Source organism: Pteropus alecto, unplaced genomic scaffold (genome assembly GCF_000325575.1).
Source record: "Pteropus alecto unplaced genomic scaffold, ASM32557v1 scaffold41, whole genome shotgun sequence".
In the NCBI taxonomy this organism is placed as follows: Eukaryota; Metazoa; Chordata; class Mammalia; order Chiroptera; family Pteropodidae; genus Pteropus; species Pteropus alecto.
In genome coordinates this window covers 1,600,166-1,623,048 of record NW_006430464.1, presented here as the reverse complement: position 1 = coordinate 1,623,048, position 22,883 = coordinate 1,600,166, and the positions used below count along the sequence as shown (strand labels likewise).

The following is a 22,883-nucleotide window of genomic DNA, read 5'->3' as shown; positions in this document are numbered from 1 at the left end:
CGCGCGCGCTCGGTCCCGCCCCGCCCCCTCTGCTCGTTCCGGCGGGAATAGGGCACGCGCGCTTCTTCCCCGGGCAACTGCCGTTCGTCGTTCGTGGCCTCCTCAGGTGCGCTTCAGGTGTGGCGAGGTTCCCCAGAGCATCCTTGTCAGAGCCCCCCCCAGAACCGTCGAGGAGAGTCCCCAATATCAGGGTCCTTCAAGCCTTGTTCAAAGTCTTCTTGAAAAATCCCCTCAGAAATACGGAGAGGAACCCACCAGGGAATCTTAGAGATGACCCGTGAAATCTCGTCAGAATCTTATAGAAATTCTGTCAGATTTCTTCCTCAGAGCCTGTCATAGAGCCCCCGAAATCCCGTTACGCTCCTTTCCGGATCCTATCAGAGACCCGCCCCCAAGTCTTGTCAAGATCTCCAGAAATCTTGTCATGCCCACAAAAATCCTGTCAGATTCCCCTCCCAGAGACCCGAGACCTCTGAAACCCAGTCAGAGACACCCCCCAGAGATCTAGTTAGATCCCCCCAGAAATCCAGAGATCCACTGGAAATCTAGTCAGAGATCCCCCTCCCCCAGAAATCCAGAGATCCACCCAGATCCAGAGACTCCTCCCGAAATCTAGTCAGAGAGCCTTCCAGAAATCCAGAGACCCAGCAGAAATCCAGTCAGAGACCCCCTAAAATCCAGATCCCCTTAAAATCCCCGGGATTCCCGCCTGGGTCCGCCTGCTAGAATCTCCCTGTCAGAGGCCTTCGAGATTGACCAGAACCTCCCTCCATCCTCACCAGGAATTTGTCCCCCAAACCCTGCCAGAAGCTCCCAGTACCTATCAGCACCCCCAAAGGAACCCTTCCCCACTCCGGTCCCATGGCCATCCATCCCTTTCTGCATCCTCCAGCATTGCCCAAACCCCGGAAGTGTCTCTCCTCAATTCCGCCTTTTCCAGAACATTCTAAAAGCTGCCACGAAGTGTGTAGGCCACAGTTGTGAACCCCATCTGGTGCCAGGGAGAGCAGGCTGTGGGGAGTACTTGGTGAGAAAAGGGGGCCTGAGCCGGTGGGGTGAGGATGGACAGGCCCCGGGCAACCCTGCCTGACCATTTGCCCCAGTGTACCCAGTTCGGTGCAGTGGGCACCGTTGTCCAGTGTATAATTATTAATAGCACCCCTTTCACTCTTGAAAGCATCCCCGAGTTAGGACAGGAAGTCATATGGTCGACCTGGTTATAATGGAGACAGGACAGGGCATCGTCGGGGCACAGAGGAGGGAGTCCCTAACTGCTCCAGGGACTCAGGAAGGCTCCCCAGGGAGCTGCGGGCCAGGGCAGGGGCCGCAGGTGGGAACGGTGCATGTGGTGTGGCCTGGGCGTGGGAGGATCATGGGAAGATCTCAAGCTCCCATGGTCGTGATGAGGGCGACAGGCTGCGGGCCAGGGCAGGGGCCGCAGGTGGGAACGGTGCGTGTGGTGTGGCCTGGGCCTGGGAGGACCATGGGAAGACTCAAGCTCCCATGATCGTGATGAGGGCGACAGGCCTGGGGATCAGCCAGTGGAGAGAAAAGTGACCAAAAGGCAAGGAGTTGCAGGGACCTCTGTGCTACACCAGCCCAAAGGGCTAGGACTTAGTCCTGAGGGTATTAGGGAGCCATGGGAGGGTATTAGGGAGCCATGGGGGTCAAATTCACGTGAGAGGCCAACATTTCCAAATACAGGCTGACACCGCAAGGATGTCAGTAGCCCAGGATAGTGCGGGAACCCAGAGGCAAACGTTCCGAAACGTTTCCCCAGAGGAGGGGACATATGAGCCGAGACAGGAAGGGCTGGCAAGAAGGGTGTCCCAGGCAGAGCCCCAGAGGTGATAATGGAGTGCCTAGCTTGGGGAACAGCACGCAGTTCAGAGTTGCTGGAGCAGCAAGTGTGGGTGGGGCCAGGCCACACAGGGCCTTTGATGCTGGGTCCAGGATCTAGGCTCTGTCCCTGGGGTGCTGGGGAGCCACAGAAGAGCATTGAGCAGGTGAGGGATGGGGCGCTGTGGGGATGGACCAGAGCGGGAGACTGGAGGCTGGGAAGCCAGAGAGAAGGGTCGGGGGCGGAGAAGATGAGCCTGAGCTGTCGGGAAAGAAAGGAGAGGACAGGGTCGAGTCACTGGGGAGGAAGGACAGGATTGGGGACTTGACAAGCTGTGGGGAGGAGGGGTGTCGAGGCAGTGACCGCCACCCACTAGCCCCCTTTTGATCTCTGCCACCCACTCCTCAGGTTTCCCTTTTACCAGCTCACACCTCCAATCCATAAAACAGATCTGAGAGGGAGTTGCTGTGATGGAGGCCTGGGCGGGCAAACAGGTTCTGAGAACCCAGAGCACCCCAGGGTGCAGAAGGGGTAGGGCAGGTCCCCACCCTCAGGTGACTTGTCCAAGGAGGCCATTGCCTTGCTTGTCCTTCTAGGAGCTCTCCCGGCAGCCAGTCCCTTTTCAGTCCTTGCCAGTGATGGAAAGAAGCTGTTAGCATCGCCTGCAACTGCCAAGCAACGAGGTTGGCCCATGGACCTGCCAGAGAGCCTGGCAGGCAGCCCTGCTACAAAAAGTAGGTGACTGGGCTCGTGTTTGCTCCATGGGAAGATGAGGGGGGAGCAGTGGGTGAAGGGGCACCAGGCTGTGACTTGGGGACTTGAGAGAGGTGGCTTGGAGTGGCTGAGGCTCCGTCTTCATGCCAGGTAGGAAAGAGAGAGCCAGCTGTGTGCCCACCTGTCTGGACCCCTCATCCCCTTTGCTCTGGAGAGGCCAGAGCAGAAGCTTTTGCTATGACTCTTGCCCAGAGCAACCCCCACCAGTGACCCGCAGGCTCCCGCCTCGCTTCATTCAGATCTCAGCTTTCTGTAAAGCAGCTGCCCGGTCACTCTCTCCTCCCTCCTGCTTTACCTCTCCTCATAGCACTGACGTTGGCAGGACCGTTTGGTCTCTGTCTCCGCCACTAGAACAGGAGCTCCGCCAGGCAGGGTCTGTTTCATTTACCCTGCTATTTTCAGTCCCTAGAGCAGTGCTGTCCGACATGCGTGTCATCTATGTAATTTTCAATCGTATTAGTAGCCTTATTTAGAAGAAAAAGAAAAAAGAATCAGGCAAAATGAATGGCAATAATAGATTTCATTTAACCTAATACATCCAAGGTAGTATTCTTTCAGCACATAATCAATATGAAAATGTATCATATTTTTTTTTCATACTAAGCCTTCAAGATCTGATGTATGCTTTACACTGAGAGCAACTCAGTTCACACTTGCCACAGTTCAAGTGCTCACAAACCACATGTGGCGAGTGGCTTCTCTACTGGTTAGCGCTACCCTAGATCAATGCCTGACACATGGCAGGAACCGTGGTTACTGTCCTTGAGTGATTGGCTGGGTGCAAACCAAATGGGTGTGAAAGCACTTTGGGAGGAACTCATCTGCTAAGTGGAGAGCCCAACGGTAATCATGGGGGAGGAGGTTCCCACCCGCGGGGAGAGGCAGGGCCTTTTTCTTAGGGGCTCCCAGCATCCCGCTACAGAGCCTTAGTCTTTTCGCAGGACCGCAGGCCTGAACTGTGGCCTCAGGAGGTTTTCCAGGTAGAAAGATTGGAGGCAGAGACACCTGGGTGTGAGAACCCAAGGGCCTGCTGACCGAGTGACCAACTTCTACACTTCACTGGCACCAGCAGAGGGCGTGCAGCCACCGAGGAACCCATGGGCAAGGGCTGAGCCCGCCTTGGGAGGCTCCCTAGGAAAGGGAGGGACACACTCAGGAGAGATGGAGACAGAGGCGGGGTGGAGGGGGGAACAGAGAGACAGCAAGGGAAGGAGGGAGAAGGCTGGGGACTGGAGAGTCGCTCAGATATGGAAAGAGAAGCACAGAGATGGAGACAGAAGAGAATGGGGGTGAGGGACACGGAAATAGAGAGGCAGGACACAGGGGGGAGAGAGATGGGGCAGACGATAGAGAGAAAGGCAGGGACAGAGACAGAGAGAGGTAGGGACACTGAGGAAGGACATGAAGGAAAAAGAACTGGAGAGAAGCAGAGCAACACCTTCCCGCGGGGCCCGGGGAAGGAACTGCAGACAGGTGCGCATCTGGAGCCAGACAGTCCTGGTTGACTCTGGCTCACTCTCCCTGGCCAGTGACCTCGCTGGGCCTCAGAGTCCTGCTCCATACCATGAGGAGCACAGTGAGAGGGAGAAACGAGAGTGTGGGAAGCCCCGGACACGGGCCCTGGCATCTCCCATAACTGTGGGTTCCTGCTCCCCTTCCCAAGGAGCGTGGGTTCGAGCCCCAGGAGCTCACTGTAAAGAACCCTCGAAGAGTTAAAGGAATGAGAACGGGCACTCGTGTTGAACAGGTGACCTTAGGCAAGTTCCTAACTTCTCTGTGCCTAAGTCTCCTTGTCTGTAAAGGGGGACTAATAATAGTGGCTACCACGGTCCATGCAAACACTCAGGAGAGAGGCCTGAGTGCATGTTTGATTCTATTAGTGAGCCTCCAGTGCATGCCAGGCCCTCTCCTCTGCTGGGGACATTTCAGATTTCATCTCATTTCTTCTCTAGGAGGGAAGGGAGACGACCCCATTTTCCAGAGGAAGAATCTGAGGCTCAGAAAGGCTGAGTTTCTTGCCTGGGTTGTCTGCCAGACCCTGAACCCTGTGCTCAGCTGGCTGCTATGCCCAGCTGTCCAGGGAGCCTTGAAGGTCACTTCCAACCCTGAGAAAGAGGCTGGGCTGTCCCAGTGGCTTCTGGGGTAGAGACCTCCTCCTATATCTTCTTTGCAAACAGATCCTGGGACATTCACATCGTATGTGATCAAGGGGCTCTTCACATACACAGACCTAACCCTCTCAGCCCTGGATAGGGGGATCGCTCTACCTGCCCCTGTATTACTGGTGGGGAAACTGAGTCTCCAAAAAGAGAAGCAACTTGCCCATAGTCATGCAGCTAGGCTCTTACCCCCGACCCTTCCTGGATCACCCTATTCCCCGACTACTGGCCTGGCCTTGGACTCCTGTGATGCCAGCTTTGACTTGGGGATGGTGAGAGGAGAGAGAGCCGGCTCCCCAGACATGCTAGGAGACCGGAAATGTGGCAGGCAGAATCGATCCAGGCTGCCCGCGCAGTGCGTTATCGGATTGTTCCTGGCTCCTAGGCCCCCCTTCACCCTCAGCTCATCCCAGAATTCTCTCTTCTCTGCCCTCGCCCCCACACCCCGCCCCTGCCTCTAGCCCCCTCCCAGCTCAGCCTGAGAGGCAGGGGAACAGAGGAGGAAAGGGTGATTAATTGTTCATTCAGCTCTCTGGGCTACTGAGCCAATTGGATACAAAGGATTAGACAGCAGGGGGCACTTCCGGCCTGAAAGATGGGGCCCACATCTCCAGGGTGGGGACAGGGAGGTGACTCAAAGACCCTCACGTCGCTGCCCCCACCGGAGGCTCCCTATGGGTCTCCACCAGCCCCAACTCCAGGCAGCTTTGAATGAATTCCCTCTCCTCTGCGGGAGCCCAAGTCTCTCTTCTCTCCTCGTCCCCCTCCTCAAGGCTGGACTGACCCTGTTCTCTCCTCAGTGTACTTCTGGGACCAGGCGGAGGAGGGGAGCCTGGGGACACTGCTCAACTCAGAGGAACAAATACTCAACTCCATGTTCGAAGCTTGTGACCCCCAGAGGACAGGTGGGAGGGGCAGGATGGGGCCTGGGGAGCACTGGGTGTGGGAAAGACAAGAGACAATAAGGGGCAGCAGTGGGGGCTGGGAACTGGGGAGCCGTAGAGAGAAGCATGGGTTAGGGCCCTTCCGGCGGGTCCTGCAAGACAAGTGAGTGATTGTGGGAAGCTTTAGGAAGAAAGTGGATAAGGTGATGGAGGCCTTGCACGTGAGGACAGTGAGGGGAGGAAAACTTGGGGGACATTAATGGAAGAAGGTAAGGCTTTGGGCTGGGAGAGGGAAGGAGGGCAGCCACTATGGGCCTGGCGGGGCACAGCCTGTCTTCTTCCCTCCGAGGTGAGGATGGCTGGGCCCCCATTTGCAGGTGAAAAAGTAGACTCAGAGGCGGGGAAAGGACTTGCTCAAGTTGGCTCAGCCAGGCTGTGGTGTAGGAGTGCCACCAGCCGAGCTAGTGATGTCCTACCTAATGTCCCCAACTCTCACCTCCCAACTTGTCCCACATCCCTCACGGCATGCTCTGTCCCCAGGCTTTGTGGCTGTGACCCACATACTAGCCTACCTGGAGGCTATGACAGGACGGAGCCCCCGGGATGCACGGCTTCAAACACTGGCCCGCAGCCTGGACCCCAACGGAGAGGGCCCGCAGGCCACCGTGGACTTAGACACCTTCCTGGTCGTCATGCGGGACTGGATCGCTGCCTGTCAGCTAGATGGGTGTGTCCTTGTACCTCCACCCTCCCCCAGAAGTCCTTCCTAAAATCTAACCTCATACCCGCTCACTGCAGCCAGCACCCTTTGGGCACAGGGATCCCCTGTGTTTGAAGGAGGCGGAGGAGAGAGAAAGTAAAGCGATGGGGTTGGAGGAAGGGTGGAGGGTCTGAGGACGAGGTGCCTTGGATGAGGAGGTGAAGGGGATCTGGGAGACAGAAAGAAAAGGGGCTGCAAGGAGAAGGGAGGATGATGGGGGGCCGACAGAGGCCCCTCCCCATCCCTTCTCCAGTCCCAGCCGTCGCCCCTCCCGCTTTTCCATCTGGCCGCTGCGCTTGCCATCTGGCCTCACCTTCCTCCCCACCGTGTTTGCTCTCACCTAACCTGGCCCCTCCTCCGCCACTGCCACCCGCAATCCCCCTGCTGGTGGCTGATCAGGGTTCAGGGGTGGCTGCAGGGGGCTCTAAGCCTCATCCCTTTGATACAGAGGATTAGAGCTAGAAGAGGAGACCGCCTTCGAGGGGGCCCTGACCCCCCAGCAACTGCCATCTGGTGAGATTGCTATATATAGAATGAAGCAGGCTGGCCCAGGGGCAGACAGCGGGGGGACTTCCCACCTGGCAACAGAGCAGGGGATAGAGGAGGACCCCAGGGACCTTTGCTCTAGCCTGGAGCTATGAGTTTGGCTTTCTAGGCACCTCCATGATGGCCTCCCCACTTTCCCTGAGCTCTGGGGGTTTTGTTCTTCACGGGTTGTTTCCAACGCCTCCTCCTAACACCAGCCCTATTATAGAGAGTCCCCTCCCACCTCTCCTCAGCGTCATTGTCATCCAGCAGCTCCCCACTACTCTCTGGTTCCTGCATTCAAAGTCTCTCTCGCTCCCTTCCTTCCTCTCTCTCTCTCCTGGGTTACCCACCTGCCCACCCCAGTCTGTGCTCAGACTGTTTTCCCAGCCTCGACTTTCCACACCTTCCTCCTCCGGCACACCTGGGGAAGCCCTGCAGGGGGGCGGCACGGAGTAGGGGGTGCTGGGACGCCCCAGGCTACTAATCTTGCTCTCCACACTCACCGCACTCACCGCACTCACACACTCAGACCACGTTCCTTTCCTGCAGAAATCCGATTATCCCCTCAGTTGCCTGCCCTGCTGTTTGGTTAGTTGATTTGCTCACTGTTTCCCTAGGACCTCACACACAGGAGGTGCTCCATAAACAAGGGTTTGAGTGACATTTCTCCAGCCTATATGAAAGCAAATAAAATAGAGCTTTCTTGACATTCTTTGAGCCTCTTCCACTCGGCTTGGGGCCGAGGGTGGGCTGTGAGCAGGGGAGGGACAGGTCAGCTCTGGGTGAGGAAAGAGCCCTCTGAGTGCGAGAGGGCAGAAGGGAGAGGCTGGAGGCCAGGAGGCCGGGGAAGAGGCTGTGGTGAGGGTCCAAGGGGAGAGAGCAAGGCCAGAGCCAGGATAGGGCCTGGGGACAGATGGCAGGGTGGAGCAGAGAGTCAGGGAGAAGGGGAACAGGGCCTGGGCTCTGCTAGGCTGTGGGGTGAGGTGGAGTGAGGGATCCAGGTGGCGAGTGGCAGGGGTGAGGACTGGGAGGAGGAACAGGTTTGGAGGCAGTTGAGGTGCTGCCCAGTGTCGGGCGTGGAAGTTAGGAGGTTATGGAGAGATCCAACCTGAGCTCAAGGTACTTTCCAATGGTGGGCGCCGCTGCAGCCCCAAGAGCAGATGGGATCGCCCAGAGCGAATGTGAGGATGGAGGAGGCCAGAGGAGGACCGAGCCCTGCATCCTGGGGCACCGCCTGAGGTCACCCGGAGCCGAACACCATCTGTCTGTCTCCCTCCAGGATGCCCAGAGGAGCCGGCCAACCTGGAGAGCTTTGGAGGCGAAGACCCCAGGCCTGAGCTGTACCTATCCTGGGCCCCTCCCTGCCCTTCCCCTGCCCCGAGTCCTCTAGCCTGCCAGGGGCGTGGCTAGGGTTTGGGGTCCTTCGGGAGCGGGTGAGGGGCAAGGGCTGTGCTAACAGCTCAGGGAGAGCAGAGCAGTCTCTCCTGTTCCTCTTCCTCCAGAAGAGCTCGTTCGCCCACCACCCTCACCACCTACCCTCCACCAGGGAAAGGAGGCTGGGGCTGTGGGTGCTGACCCGGGCCCTTCCCGCTCCCAGGCCCGCCACAGCTGATCTGCTGAGCAGCCTGGAGGACTTGGAGCTCAGCAACCGCAGGCTGGCCGGGGAGAACGCCAAACTGCAGCGCAGCGTGGAGACTGCCGAGGAGGGCTCTGCGCGCCTCGGGGAGGAGATCGCAGCCCTGCGCAAGCAGCTTCGCAGGTGGGCCGGCCCACGTCCACCCTCCGGGCCCCGTGTCCCCCCGTCCCTCCTGACCGCAGCTCCAGCCTCCCTCTGCTCTCTCTCTCTGCACCTCCTGCTCCGCGTCTGTGAGCCCACACCTGCCCTTTCTTCGTTTCCTCTTTCTGTCTTTTATCTTTATCTTGTGTGTCTCCCCGGTTCTTGTCTCTCAGCCCCCAGGGTTCAGCCTTCTCTCTTTCTTCTTCCCTCTCTGATTGTCCATCTCAGCGGCCTGTTCCTTTCCCTGTGCTCTGTCTTCTTCATATCTGTCCTGTTCTCCCTATTTCAGGTAGAAACTTGGTCTCTGTCCTCCATAGTTGGTTCTTCCCCCCTTTTTCTCTGAGTCTCTGTCCCCCTCTCTCTGGTCTCCATCCCCCTCCCTTTGGTCTCTGTCCCCCTCTCTGGTCTCTGTCTCCCTGTGTCTCTAGGTCTGTCTGGGATTTCTCTGTTATTTCTGTCCCTCTGAGTGAATCTGTCTCTGTGGTCGCTGTCTTCCTCGCTCTCATGGCCCTCCTGGCCCTGCCCCTACCAGCACCCAGCAGGCTCTGCAGTTTGCCAAGGCTGTGGATGAAGAGCTGGAAGACCTGAAGAGTCTGGCCAAGAGCCTGGAGGAACAGAACCGCAGCCTTCTGGCCCAGGCCCGGCAGACAGTAGGTTCTGGGCAAGGGGCTCAAAGGTGCCGTCTGAGCAACAGAGCTTAAGGACTGGGAAGGGGCAGAGGTCACCCCCACCTTCCTCCCTCACTCCAGGTCCTGCTCACCCCAGACTTTGAGGCCAGATCTGTTTTCCATCTCTCTCATGACAAAGGGGACAACAGGAGTCATCAAGGCTCCCCAGACCCATTTCCCCAGCCCTGCTCCTCAAAGACCCAGGCCCAAGTTATGTTCCCAGGGGTGGGAGAAGGGCAATATGGGGACAAAGAGGCCAGAAAAGAAACCTTTGTTCTCTCTGGGGTTTTTCAGGAAAAGGAGCAGCAGCATCTGGTGGCTGAGATAGAGACTCTGCAGAAGGAGGTGAGCTGAGGCCCAGCACCCACCCTTACCCCCTCTCCCAGTCCTTAGGATCTTCTCACCCTACCCTTGCAAGCCCAAACACCCCCAGCAGCCGGTGACCAAACATCCTTCGGTTTGGTGAGGGAGACCCCAGAATCCCAATAATGTGTGAATGTCCCTGAGTCACATTGCTGCGTGTAAGAACTGCCATAGTTGGTAGTGTGGGCCATGGAACGGACTGCCTGGGTTCACGCTGTGGCTGCCTACAGAAGCATGCATCCGTCTGTCCCCTTTCTGTGCCTCAGCGTCCTCACTGTAAAAATGGGCAAAATAATAGAATCTCCCTCATTGGGTTTTATGAGATTTAAACAGAGGATGCTTGTAAAACCTTAGACACAAGGCAGGACACATGAGAAGCGCTCGCTAAAAGTTAGCTAGTGCTGTTCATGTATTAGTGGGTTTTTTTTATGGTGGAAAGAACACAGGCCTTGAAGTCAGCCTTGAGTTCAGATTCTCTCTCTGCCACTTACATGACAGGCAAACTTTAGTCATGTGACTGCCTTTTCCCGAACCTTAGTTTTATTCACTAAGAATGAGGGAAAAGTGTATCTGCTCAACAGGGTTATTGTGGGACTCGAATGACAGCTTTTAGCCCGGGGCCTAGAACCTAATATAAACAGACCCACTTCAACCTCATTGTCTGCTTCAAGCTCCGTTCTGCGACAGAAAACATCATCTGCGTTAATTCTGGGTCCATCTAGTCCTTTTCGGTGGAAACTAAAACTCATCGATTAATGATGAAACACATCACCATCCCCCCACAAGGTGGCATCTAAGTTGCTGGAGACTCATGCAGCACTTAGTGCTCCAGGAGGCTGCGGTCCTCGCTCAACATCTGTTCTCTCTGTTGGTCACAAGATTGATGTTCATCATCCCATCTGGTCCTTGGCCTTAGTCACCACTGCGTGCCGGCATCCACCGGGAGATTGGCATTATCTTCTGGTCTCTAGACATATAGTCCTCAATGCATCTGCTGGTGGTGGCCCTTGTCTGGACCTCACAATCTGTGAAGGCCACTGGGGCTCTCGCTCGGCCACTCCCACACCCTTCTAGGGGCACAGAGGAGGTTTAGCTGCTTTCCTGTGACTCTGTGGCCACTGGGGCCTCACTGGGCCCTCTCTGCCTCAACTTCTAACATAGCCGTCTCTATGCTGTTATTCACCATCTTGCGGGTTCTGCCACTGAGGTGGGAAATGCCCCTCAGATTCCCAGACACCCCAGGGATTCCATGGTTCAAGTGCATCCATCCTTACCTCCCTTCACAGCTGACCCATTGCCTTGTCTTTCGACTTCCCTACTCCCCTCCTCCAGCCTAAGGATCTCTGCCCCGATACTGGTTCTGCCTGATTCCCCTTGTCTCATATCTGCATTGTGGCTTTTCCATTTAAATCCAGAACTTTTCCACTGTTGTGCTCTGGCTCTTCCATGAAAAGTCCCTCCCTTGGGGCTATGGGAATCTCTCTGCAGGATGGCTGCCACAGTGTGAAGCACAGGGTACAGACAGGAGGTGACCGTTTCTTTCAGAACTACTCTTTTTAAGAACAAGGGGAAACTTTCCCTAAAGCCCCGTGGTAGAACCTCCCTCTCATGCCTCATTGGTCAAAGTGGCAGATGACTATAGCCACCACTCCCTGGCATGGGTAACACAGCCACCGATGTGTCCCGGATAATTTCAGCTCCAAGGAAGAGAACACCGAAGAACTGGCAGCTTCAACCTGAAGGACACTCATTTCTTTAACAAGAGGTTTTGAAGGTCTCTGGGTTGGTTTGGTGGCTCTTTGGCTTGTTTGTCTGCTTGTGGCCTCGTGATCACAGGTGGCTGCAATAGCTCCTGACCTCATGTTCTCATCAAAGCCGGATAAAGAGGGGTGAAGAGGCCCAGCAAATGCTCCTCTCTGGCTCTCTCTTTTCCAGGAGCTCCCCCACTCCACCCTGCCCCCAGCAGGCCTCTCTTGTGTCTCACCGGCCAGACTGTGTCACGTGACACCTCCAGCCGCAAGAGGGGCGGGGAGAACATCCTCAGCCTCTAGAGAGAGTGGCTGCTGGGTTAGCTGACCAGCTGGTCTCCCGAATCTGCCAGTATTTCCATCATGAATCACACCCCCCAGGGCTGGGGCTGGGACCCACCTGCCCGCATGGAGAGAGGACCCCCAAAGAAAGCAGGAGGAATAAGGGCAAATGGCAGCCGGCGGTCTCTGCCTCCTTCTGGCCCAGAAGGCCTGCTGCCAGGTCAAGCGCCTTGGGCAGTGCCTGGAATGTCCTAGGCGCTCAATAATTGGAGCTATTCTCGGATCCCTCCCCTCCACCTTTTCTCTCGCTGCCAGCTGCCTACAGAGCATCTATAGATTGAGTTCTCAAGTTACAGTCGAATAGTGCTCGAGTAAGGGACACTCAGACACTCAGCTTTCCTGAGGAGACCTTACAGGGCGGGGCTCACGTTACTGCAGGAGGCAGGGGTGGCTGAGTAACCCGGTTCCCTGCCGAGTTGTCCAGGATCCAGCCTGCGAGTCCTGACCAGGTGGACAGATGTCGACACAGCATTCCTGGCCGTCCTTCCTCCGCCCTTCACCTTGCAGTCCAAGCCTACCGAGGCTGAGAGGGTGGAAGGCAGCTGATGGAGGACCTGGAGCCAAGCCAGGCTGGAAAGGAGGAGCTGGCCTTGGTATCCCCAGGGGCACCAGGAGGAGGGACATGGCAGGGGACTGCTGCCGTGCTCCAAAATGCTTTCCCCCGTGACTGCCTCACATGGAAACTCCGTGCAACTTGCAAGGTTTTTGGTCACCAGAAAGTCTAGACTGAAATTTGGGCCATTTTATTCTGATGTCCCATTTCGTGACCGGCCCCGCCCACTGCCCTCTCCCGGACTCCTTGTTTTTCCCAGTGACGCTTCTTACCCTTGAGGACTCAGCCCTGGCACTGCCTCCTCAGGAAGCCCCTCTTCTGGGCTCCCACAGAGCCCAGGCCCTGGTCCTCATCAGAGGCCTCTTCACACGTCGTCGTCTTCAGCTCGGTCTCCACCTCTAGTGAGGAGCTTCTTGGGGCGACGGCCGAAGCTGGTTCCTCATTCTTACCGAGGGCCGTGACTGGCTCAGAGGAGAGTCTAGGGGTTATAAGCCCAGGATTCGGAAGCAGATTTGCGTTTGAGCCCACTTGCAGTGTGAACTTGACCAGGTTTCTAACCTCTCTGCTTCTCAGTTTCCTCTGTAAGGCTGGGGATGATGACAGTAGAAACAGTGCTAGGACAGCCAGGTGTCACAGTCTCCATGAATGGCGTGCTGTGATGTTCACGAAGTCTGCCTGCCAGAAAGTTGAACAAGAGTCTGGACAAGGCCCTGGATCTTCCCACCAGTTTACAGGAAATAAAGAAGGTGCAGGAACATGGCGAACGTCACAGAGAAAGAGAACACAATAAACCAAACCCAAGGGCACCGATTCTGCAGGACAAATAACCCAGTTTCTTCCACGAAAGAAGGGCCCTGAAAAGTGCCAGGGTTAAGAGGTGGCAGATCACTGTCAGACAGAAAGAAATGAGACATTTCAACCAAGCGCCTGTGGACCTGTTTAGATCCTCATTCAAATAAACTAAATGTGAAAGGCATTCGGGAGACAACCGAAATGAAAAAAAGCACACGAATTGGGTGTGAGACGATACTAAGGAATTATTAATTTTGTTAAAGGCGATATTGGTGTTGGGGTTTTGCTAAAGGAAAGGTCCTCAGGAGATGAAAATGCTGGAGTCGTTACAGGTGGAAGAATATGATGCCTGGGATTTGCTTTAAAAGAATCCAGTTAAACACAAACAAACAAACAAACAAACAAAACACCCAGAGGATAGAGAAGAAACAAACTGGGAAACTTTATAATTGAAGCTTCGTGACAGGTATTGAGTGTTCGCTGTACTGTTATTTCTATTTTCGTGCTTGTTAAAAAATTCTTAATCTAAAGTTTTAAAAAATATTTTTAATGTAACATTCCCGGAACGTTTGGTATATGTCAGGCACTGTTCTAAATGCTTTTTGCTTATCAACGTATACTAACATATATTGGCATGAACCACCACCTCTATGACCTGGGGCAAGCAACTCGACCTTCCTGTGCCTGAGTTGCCTTTATCTTTAAAGTCAGGGATAAGAAATGACTTAACACATGCCAGATGCTCGGTAACTATTAGCAGTTACTATTAGCTCACTTAATCCTCACAGCAGCCCCATGAATAGGTCCTATCTTCATTTTTACGGATGGGGGACCGACTGATGCACAGAGAAATCAAAGCTGAGACTCCATAGGATGGTTGGAGGGGTTACGTGGGCTAAAGTGCTTGGCATGAGGCCTGATGCACATCAAGTGTCGGCAAACATCAGCTGTGAATATTAACATCGCCGTTTGCTGAAACGAACATGACTGGCCATTCCTCTTTCCAGAATGGGAAGCTGCTGGCTGAGCGGGATGGAGTAAAGAGGAGGACTGAGGAGCTGGCCATGGAGAAGGATGCTTTGAAGGTGCCACCCCTCCCACGTGCCTTGACAACTTCCCAACACCCCCGCGGCCATTTTTACCTCTCCAGTTTTAGCCACAACGACCTGGTGAGAGCCAGGCAGCTTGGCCAAAATCTCTCAGTGTAGTTAATGTCTTGAGACATTAGAGGAAGGTTAAGAAGAGGGACTCAGGAGTGGGCAGACCCGGGGAGGGCAGGGTGGAGGCGGGTCCTAGGAGGCAGGACAGATGGACAGGCTCCTTCCTTGGCAGCGGCAGCTCTACGAGTGTGAACGCCTCATTTGCCAACGTGACGCCGACCTCTCTGAGGTAAGGGGGCCGGGGGCGTGTGTGACGTTTGCTCTCACGTGCACCTGCCAGCCTCAAGTCCTGCCTGGCTCTAATCCTTGCATAAGCAAGCAGCCCACAGAGGTCAGAGGTCACAAGCCTGACCCTGCAAGATCTGGAAACCCGCTACTTCCCACTGGCCATAGCCCTTCCCCCAAGCTCGCCCCATCCCCGCTCCCAGCCTCAGTCTCTCCTCCCAGCCTGGCCCAGGCTCAGTCAGCTTTGGGCTTTCCCAGCGCACTTGCCACGCGGAGAGTCTGGCGAAGACTTTGGAAGAGTACAAGACAACGACGCAGGTAACCCCTCACCCTCGCTCGCCCTCCGCGGCCCCCCGCCTGGCCTTGCTCTCCCCACTTGTCTATTGCCACCTCCAAGATTGACTGCCTCTTTCGGCCTCTGCTTACTTCTTCCGTCTCCGCTGTCTGCGTTCTCCCTCGCTTTCCATCTCTGCCTGCTGCTTCTCTTTTTCTCCATTTCTTCCCTTCTCTGTGGATCTCTGTTTTCCATTCACTTCCACTCTCTGTGGCTGTCTTCTCACCGCATGTCCCCTCCTCATCTCTCTGTGTGGCCGCTGGCTCATGTAAGTTCTGTCTCAGGCCCTCTCTGGACCTAGTCTGTCTGCCAGGGCGACTGCTCTCTCTGCCCTTGGTCTTAATGAGTTTCTTACACCTCGTGCATCTCTTGCTTTTCTGTGAACGTGGCTCGTTGTCCTGTGCGTCTCCGTCTCCGCCTTCCTTTTAATTTTCCTGGCTGGTAGGTTACCTTCTGGGTTCCCGCTGCTCTCTGTCTCTCTTTGGCCTCCTAAGCTTCTGTCAATGCTTTCTTCCCTGTGTCCCTTGTGTCTGGAAGAGCCCAAAGAAGTCTGGGGAATGGAATTGACCTTGGAAGAGGATCCCAGGGGTGGAAGATGGGGAAGAACAGAGAGCCAGGTGTCCCCCACTTCTTCCTTTGCAGGAACTGAGACTGGAAATCTCACACCTGGAGGAGCAGCTGAGTCAGACTCATGAGAGACCAGAAGAGTGAGTGGAACATCGGGGGTAGAGGAGGCAGGAAGGGAGCCCAAGGGCAGAGACCCTCAGCCTCCAGCCCCAAGGCAGGCAGGGCGGCAACCCCAGCATCAGCCGACTGACAGGTGGTGGGCAGCCACGGAGGCAACCTTCCCCCTCCTGACTGTGTGGCCAGGATACCCGAAGGGGCTCAGGCAAGAAGAGTGGACTGGACCAAGCTGCCGTCCCCATCACTGGGCATGGAGATCCAGGCCATTCAGCAGGTGGGCCTGGCACTGGCCAAACGCCCCAACCCACTGCCAGCTACACCTCTGACCCAGCCCTCTCACCCTACCCTGTTCCCCACAAGAACCGTCAGTCCCTAACCTCATCCCTAATCCACTCCTTGGTCCTGGCACCAGCCCCTTCCTGGGTCCTGCCTTCACCCACTTCCCAGCCTAGCCTCACACCAGCTCCCTCCACTCCCATCCCCACACCTCAGCCATCTCTGACCTGTCTTCTGCCTTAATCTGGCCTTCCCTGATCTCAGAAACAACTTCTCCTCTCTCAGAAACAAGAAGTGGCAGCTGCCGATCTCTCCAGCCCTCTTTGTGGAGTGTGGCGGTGGGAGGAAGGCGTCAAGGAAAGTTATGAGGAAGCTGAGTTTCTACCTGAAGCCCCGACTGAGGGACAGGTGAGCACAGGAGGGGCTCTGAGACCACGGAGTCCAGAGCTGACAAAGGGGCCCAGGACGCCATGCGCCTGTGCTGTTCCCCATTCAATAGGTAGATGGTGACTGAGGGACCACTGGTTGCTGGACACGGAGCCCAAGCCAGATGGGACACCATCCCTGCCCTCTAGGGACTGGCCTGCTAGTGTGGTAGACAAACGCGAAGAAAGCAAACATGCAAATTCCTTTGTGGTCGTTACCCTTGCTGTTTAGGAAACACTGGCCGAAATCACTTCATTTCATATGGTTCTACCTCGGAAAGCAAATTGTTCTCTCCGATGCCATAAAGACACATTAAGCATTTACCTTTGAATACAACGCACCTTTAAGAAAAGCTTAGCAAACCCACAATGAAATCTCGAACTCAACAATAGCCATTCTTTATGACTTCTGTAATTACCTGAACAATAGTATTACACCGTTTGAAATAACTGAGGCAACTCATCTTGAGTGTCCACAACTAAAAAGTGGGATGTTAATCTATCCGTGCCAGAAGAATTTTTTAAGAAAATAATGTTAACAGCTCTATAAACACCTCTGTACTGTCTTGAAATCTATCCCGCTTCAAGGCTGTTCTCCCTCTTTAAAGGAGAAATTCATTTCTTGGCCCACTTTTTCCACGGCTGAGAGAGAAGCAGCTGTGTTTTCCTTTGACCTGAGCGCCCTTGTTAGATTTCTCATTTACCGCTCCCGGATTCTCCATGAGGTCGGCTTCCTCATCCCTTATCCTCTTACTCAGGGAAGCGGAGGTTCTGAGAGAGATCACATGTCCACGGTCACACAGAGCTGCAGCCCTCAGAGCGAGTGAGCTTCGGCTGGGAGCTCGCACACACGCCGTCCAGGGGCAGACCGACCCAGGCCTCAGGCTGCTGCCTGCACTGGGTCCGGGGGAGATAGAGCAGTCACTTGGGGCCCAGGGTCCTGAGCACTCGAGGCCTGGTGGGGAGACCATGCCAACGGGCCATCCCAGTGCAGGACGATCGGTGTGCTGGAGGTGGCCGGCGGGCCTGTGGGAGTCCAGAGAAGGGGGTACCTGTGTCAGATAGGAGATTGGAAGAGATATCATGGGGAAACTGACATTTGAGTTTATTTCGAAGAAAAAACGAGGTATGAGGAAAGAGCAGCCCTTCAGGCAGCGGGGCACGCAATTGAATACCTTTGGGGAGTGGGGGGCTATGGGGTGATAGTGAGAGATGAGCCTGGGGCCAGATCTTGGAAGGAATCCCCTGTCAGTCGGGCTGAGAGATTGTACTTTCCTCCATCAAGCCACAGGAGGACTGTGAGCAGGGACAGGGAGGGACAACTCGAGATGTGAAAACTCCCTCTGGGTCCACGTGAGGACTGACTGGAGGCTGTATGACCAGGGAGGAGGCTGAGGCAGTGGCCCAGAGGGGGAGGATGAAGCCTGAGCCAGGCCGGGGCCTTTAGCTGGAGGAAAAGGGATGGACGGAGAGAATCAGGGCGGGGAGACGGAGCTGCAGACAGATGCTGTGGTGTGGGGTGATGGGAAGGGAGGAGAAGCGGGAAGAGTGCTGAACGTACCTTATGATGTTCCGAAGTGAGGGCCCTGAGGGACATGGTGGGGACAGGTGGGCTGCCCAGGGGCAGTGGTTGCACAAAACTGGAACTCACAGATGCATTTAGACAACTGTCAAGTGCGTGGTTGAGGCCATACAATGAGATGTCTCTGGAGAAAACGGAGAGGAACCTGGGGGAGAGCAGATGGTGGGGCCTCCCCAAGACTAGGAACCTGGGGGGACAATGGGGTTCAAAAGAGAAATGCTGAGACCCTCTTGGGCCCAGGTGAACATGAGAGGCTGTGGGGGTGTGGGAAGTTTGGGGTCCTTAGAAAGGGGCTTGGTGGGGTCCCGAACAACGGTTGGGTTTCCTGCTTCTGCTCCCGAGGACAGTGCCCAAGAGGAGGGCAGGCTTCAGAAGAAGGGGGTGAATTCTTTAGATGCTGCAGCCCTAACTTTTTCTTCCCCACAGAGAAACTTCCAGGGAGAGCCAAGGCACCCTCAAGAAGGAAGGAAGGAGCGATCGATGTGGTAAGATGCTTGCCCCTCCCGGAGCCATCCCCCTGACCCGGGGTGACACCCAATTCTCAGATGGGTGGGCTGTGAGGGCTGAAGGGCCCAGAAGGACCCTCGCATAATCATTCACTCATTTGTTCATGCTGAAGTGACCCTGGGCCTGTGGGCCAGGATGAGTCAGACCCAGCTAAGGGGGAGACAGCCCTTGAGCCAGATAGTTCTCGAAGACATCTGGAACCTGAGCCCAAGCGGGGGGCTTCCCAGAGTATCGATGTCTGAATGGGTCTTGTAGGAGTGGTATTCGTATGACCGGAAGACAGTTGTCAGGCAGATGGGACAGCTCCGCTACACAGTCACTCTCACTGAACACACTTACCCGAGGCCTCCAGGAACCCCTGGGGTGAATGAGACCCAGACTGGGCCCCTGGAGAGCACCCAGGCAGTGGGGAGATCAGGGGGCTCTGGAATCAGACAGCCCAGCTTCGAATCCCTGCTCAGCTCATTTGCCATAGTCGGCAGGTGCAATGCCTTGGAGCGCCCGCCTGGTTGTTATGAGGCTCCATGCAGGCCGCTGAGGACAGAGAAAGCACTAGGTGTCTGGGCCCACCCTCCTTGGGGCCCTGGCCTCGGGCCTCTGGTTTCCTGTGGGGCGTCATTCTCCCCCTCCCCTCCCGGCTGCAGCTTCTAATGAGGCTGTCTGCCATGGCCTCTAATTGGACTTGTCTGGGAAAGATGAGGTTGGGCGGGATGGGGGCTTCGAGCTGTGACCTCCTCTCAGTCACCAGGAAATGGCGAGGAGAAGGGACTGAGCTGCAAGGGGGGTGGGGCCTGGCATCCAAGTTTGCAGGGATTGGGGGCGCAGGGGCAATATGATGCAGATCGGGGAGCTGGGAGTGAGGGAGGTAGTGAACCCTGTGGCCCTTGAGGGCCGAGGGCTTGGACCGTGAGATGGCCTGGATGCCTTCTAAGGTGCTAGCTGAGGGAGGAGCTGTGTCCCAAGGGTGTCGGGTCTGAAGCCAGAAGGCTGGGTCCTGGGTCCCTGTGAAGGTGGGAGTCAGTGGCGTGGACTTCTGGGTCTCCAGGGCGCATCTGGGTTGGGCACCTTGAGGCCTGAATTCCTAACAAGGCATTTCGGGGGCTCAGGCAGCTGTGACCCTAGGAGGGTCAGAGGTCAGAGGTTCACACCCCTAAGCAGTGATTTCAGATGAGGGCGGGGCTCACGCAGTTGGATTCTGGAGTCTGAGTCCTGAAAGAAGACCCAGTAAGACTGAGACTCACAGGAGGGGGAGCAGCGCAGCAGGCAGGGCGTGGGAGCGGGGTCCACACCGGCCCTGGTGTTCGAGGAGTGAGAGGAGTGAGGCCTCAGCTTCCGGCTGGAGCATCAGCTGGAAAAGTAGCAGATGAGAAAGCAAGTGAGATGAAGAGACTCTCTGACCCTTTCTGAGGTCACTGCCTTTTTTGAGTCTGGACCCCCAGGTCTATCTAGGGCTCCAGGACACCCCCTAGGTCCATCCATGGTGCCTGTTCCACGCTAAGATCTCAGCTTTAAAGGGTCCCCCAGCCCCTCGTCGGGCGAATGGGAGCCGGGCAGAGGAAAGGTACTCGCGGTGACGATGTTGTTGCCCCAGGTTGCCCAGAAGAGAGGACAAGGCAGAAGAGGAGACCCAGGTCATGGTAGGCAGTCCCCAGCATCCCTCCCCGGTCCCCATCCACGCCAGGCCTCGGAGGGGTTGATGTCATCGCAGCTCCTCTCCAGTTCCCACCCACACTCCCACTGCTCCTGAGCTGACAGAAAAATCGTTTGGCCAAGAGATAACAAGGCCCTCGCTGTAGCTAATGAGAGCCGATGGTGCTGTGGGGGGAGGCCTGCGGGCCAGTGGGCGGCCAGAATGTTCCCAGGGGACCCCCCCCAAGCACACAGAGGTCTGCGGCCGCCGCACCGCACAGACATGGCTACACCCCCGGATTACGAAAATGAATACGCACACGCTCCCACACACAGGAAGGGGCCGGGCCCTCCCCATCCAGCCTCAGAACTCCCCCAGGGCACAGCACCCGTGACAACTCCCTTGCCCAGCTCCACACACATTGGGTCCTTTGCTCCTCAAACTGGCAGGTGATGCTCCCTATTCTCAGGTAAGGACAGGGAGGGAAGGATCTGTGGTGAGTGAGGAGCCTGCAGCCCTCAGCCAAAGACCGTGAGAACCCAAGTGCGCCAGGCTCTGTTCCATTCACCTGGGACCCCTCGGGGTTCACGCCACCCACGATGGTCTCTGTGAGAAGCCTGGCCCCAAAGCCCGCAGCTCCTCTCCAGTTCCCACCCACACTCCCACTGCTCCTGAGCTGACAGAAAAATCGTTTGGCCAAGAGATAACAAGGCCCTCGCTGTAGCTAATGAGAGCCGATGGTGCTGTGGGGGGAGGCCTGCGGGCCAGTGGGCGGCCAGAATGTTCCCAGGGGACCCCCCCCAAGCACACAGAGGTCTGCGGCCGCCGCACCGCACAGACATGGCTACACCCCCGGATTACGAAAATGAATACGCACACGCTCCCACACACAGGAAGGGGCCGGGCCCTCCCCATCCAGCCTCAGAACTCCCCCAGGGCACAGCACCCGTGACAACTCCCTTGCCCAGCTCCACACACATTGGGTCCTTTGCTCCTCAAACTGACAGGTGATGCTCCCTATTCTCAGGTAAGGACAGGGAGGGAAGGATCTGTGGTGAGGAGCCTGCAGCCCTCAGCCAAGGACCGTGAGAACCCAAGTGCGCCAGGCTCTGTTCCATTCACCTGGGACCCCTCGGGGTTCACGCCACCCACGATGGTCTCTGTGAGAAGCCTGGCCCCAAAGCCCACCTCCTTCCTGCCACCCCACACCCCTTCCGTGGGGCCTGGGCCCCACCTCCAGTTCCTCACTGCTGGTTTGGTGATGCTCTTTACCCAGCTCCAGGGTGGGAATGATAGCTGAGGATCATGTTGTAAAGGGCCTGGTCCCATGCCTGACATAGCTGGCATGCAGTAGGTGGTGGTGGCAAGGGTGGTGGCTAGGACTGGTGTCCCGTTATTTTTTATTTTTAATTGTGTTTTTATTGCCACTGGGTACTTCCAGAATCCAATGGAGGTGGAAATAATCGTATCGAATATCTCATAGTTATTGAGCACTCACTGCATGCCGGGCACTGTTCTGAGCCCCGCCCCTTTTTTGCTTTTTACTGGCGTTCACTCAGTCTCCACTTCAGCCCTGTGAGGTGGGTACCGTCATTGTCCCTGTCCTGCAGGGAAAAGTGGGGCATGGCGAGATTGGTGACATGCCAAAGGACACACAGCTGAGGCTGGCAGAGCTGGGACCCCAACCCAGCAGTGTGTCTCAGGGAAGCTCACGTAATGAGCCACTCGCTGTGCTCCCCCCTCTTCCATGTGGTCGCTTCTGTCCAGTGAGCTGAACTGAGACTGTCTCTCAACCCAGGACCCAGTGTCTCACATTCATCTTCTCCTCCGTCCTTCCAGGCCGAACTCCCTATCCCTCTGGGAGACTCTCACCCCAGAGACATTTCAGGAAGTTCTCCTGAGAGGTAACGGGATCCACGGGGACCGGGAGGGGACTCAAGGGCAGAGAAAAGCATCCAGTGCGATGACCTTGCCCTCTCTCCAGCAGCCCTGCCAGCTCTGACCCGCAGCAAGCCCTGGTGCCTGTGGAGAAGGAGCTGGTCCCAGTCAGGAGGCCAGGCTGGGGCCAGCTCTGCCTGTGCCCCCTGCACCCCCAGCAGCTCAGGTGAGCCCCAAGCCTTCTCCCAAACCGGGGTGGTGGTCAGACATCAGGGCACACAGGCTCCCTTGGGCCCTGCCCTGAGCACTGTCTCACCGCCCCCACCAGGGTCGCTCAGCACCCGCTGATTCCGGCACCAGTCTTGGGCCTGCTGCTGCTGCTGCTGCTCTTTATCCTGCTTCTGGGCCAGTCCCCACCCCCCACCTGGCCCCACCTCCAGCTCTGCTACCTCCAGCCCCCACCGGTGTGAGCCGTGCTCCCCACCCCTCAGCGCAATGTCTAGTTCAGTGAATTCCTCTTTCTACTGTCATTCCTATTGTTCTGGCACTGTTAACTGGGAGGACCCCAGTACCAGAACCCCAGATACTGTACTTCAGGATCCACACCCCTATATGGGGTCTTTCTGTGAAGTCTCTTGGTTTTTTAATGTTGGCGACTATATTTCTTAACAATTGAAAAATGAGCCCAATGATGGATTAAGCACTAGGGGTTTATTTTCCTCACAAAACAAGCCTGGAGGAAAATGGCTGTGGGTCCACAGCTCAGAGTCTCTGCAGCCTCACGGTGAGCGTGCTATGATCCTATGTGATCTTCTTGGCCTTTCTCTCATGCTCAGGGGGTGGGGGGCATTTTAGCTTCGTAGCTCATATCTTCTGAGAGAAGGGGATGTGTCCCTTCTGTTTTTATAAAGAAAAGTCTTCTTTATAAGTGGCCTTTGCAGAGCCAGCAGCAGACCTGTGTTTATGTCTCATTGGCCAGACTGTTCGGTGTGAT

The 22,883-nt window shown here is 56.2% G+C and overlaps 1 protein-coding gene across 1 annotated transcript; it reads left to right on the top strand.

Annotated features, from left to right (window-relative positions):
- Positions 1–2,531: 2,531 nt before the first annotated feature.
- On the top strand, positions 2,532–22,371 carry CCDC155 (coiled-coil domain containing 155). The gene is made up of 19 exons (XM_006905117.1): positions 2,532–2,574; positions 5,574–5,678; positions 6,198–6,384; positions 6,866–6,930; positions 8,225–8,285; positions 8,543–8,704; positions 9,255–9,372; positions 9,685–9,735; positions 14,196–14,273; positions 14,521–14,577; positions 14,832–14,891; positions 15,550–15,614; positions 15,778–15,865; positions 16,153–16,275; positions 18,301–18,359; positions 19,973–20,018; positions 21,851–21,915; positions 21,999–22,115; positions 22,218–22,371. The coding sequence occupies exons 1-19, from the start codon at positions 2,532–2,534 to the stop codon at positions 22,357–22,359; spliced, it is 1,692 nt and encodes a 563-aa protein (XP_006905179.1). The 3' UTR covers positions 22,360–22,371.
- Positions 22,372–22,883: the final 512 nt, after the last annotated feature.

Excerpts from the sequence above, each read along its gene's own strand:
- CCDC155 (XM_006905117.1), top strand. The coding sequence starts at position 2,532 with ATGGACCTGCCAGAGAGCCTGGCAGGCAGCCCTGCTACAAAAA. Across the intron at positions 2,575-5,573 it reads AGGCAGCCCTGCTACAAAAA|TGTACTTCTGGGACCAGGCG; the intron begins GTAGGTGACTGG and ends TTCTCTCCTCAG. Across the intron at positions 16,276-18,300 it reads AAGCCCCGACTGAGGGACAG|AGAAACTTCCAGGGAGAGCC; the intron begins GTGAGCACAGGA and ends TCTTCCCCACAG.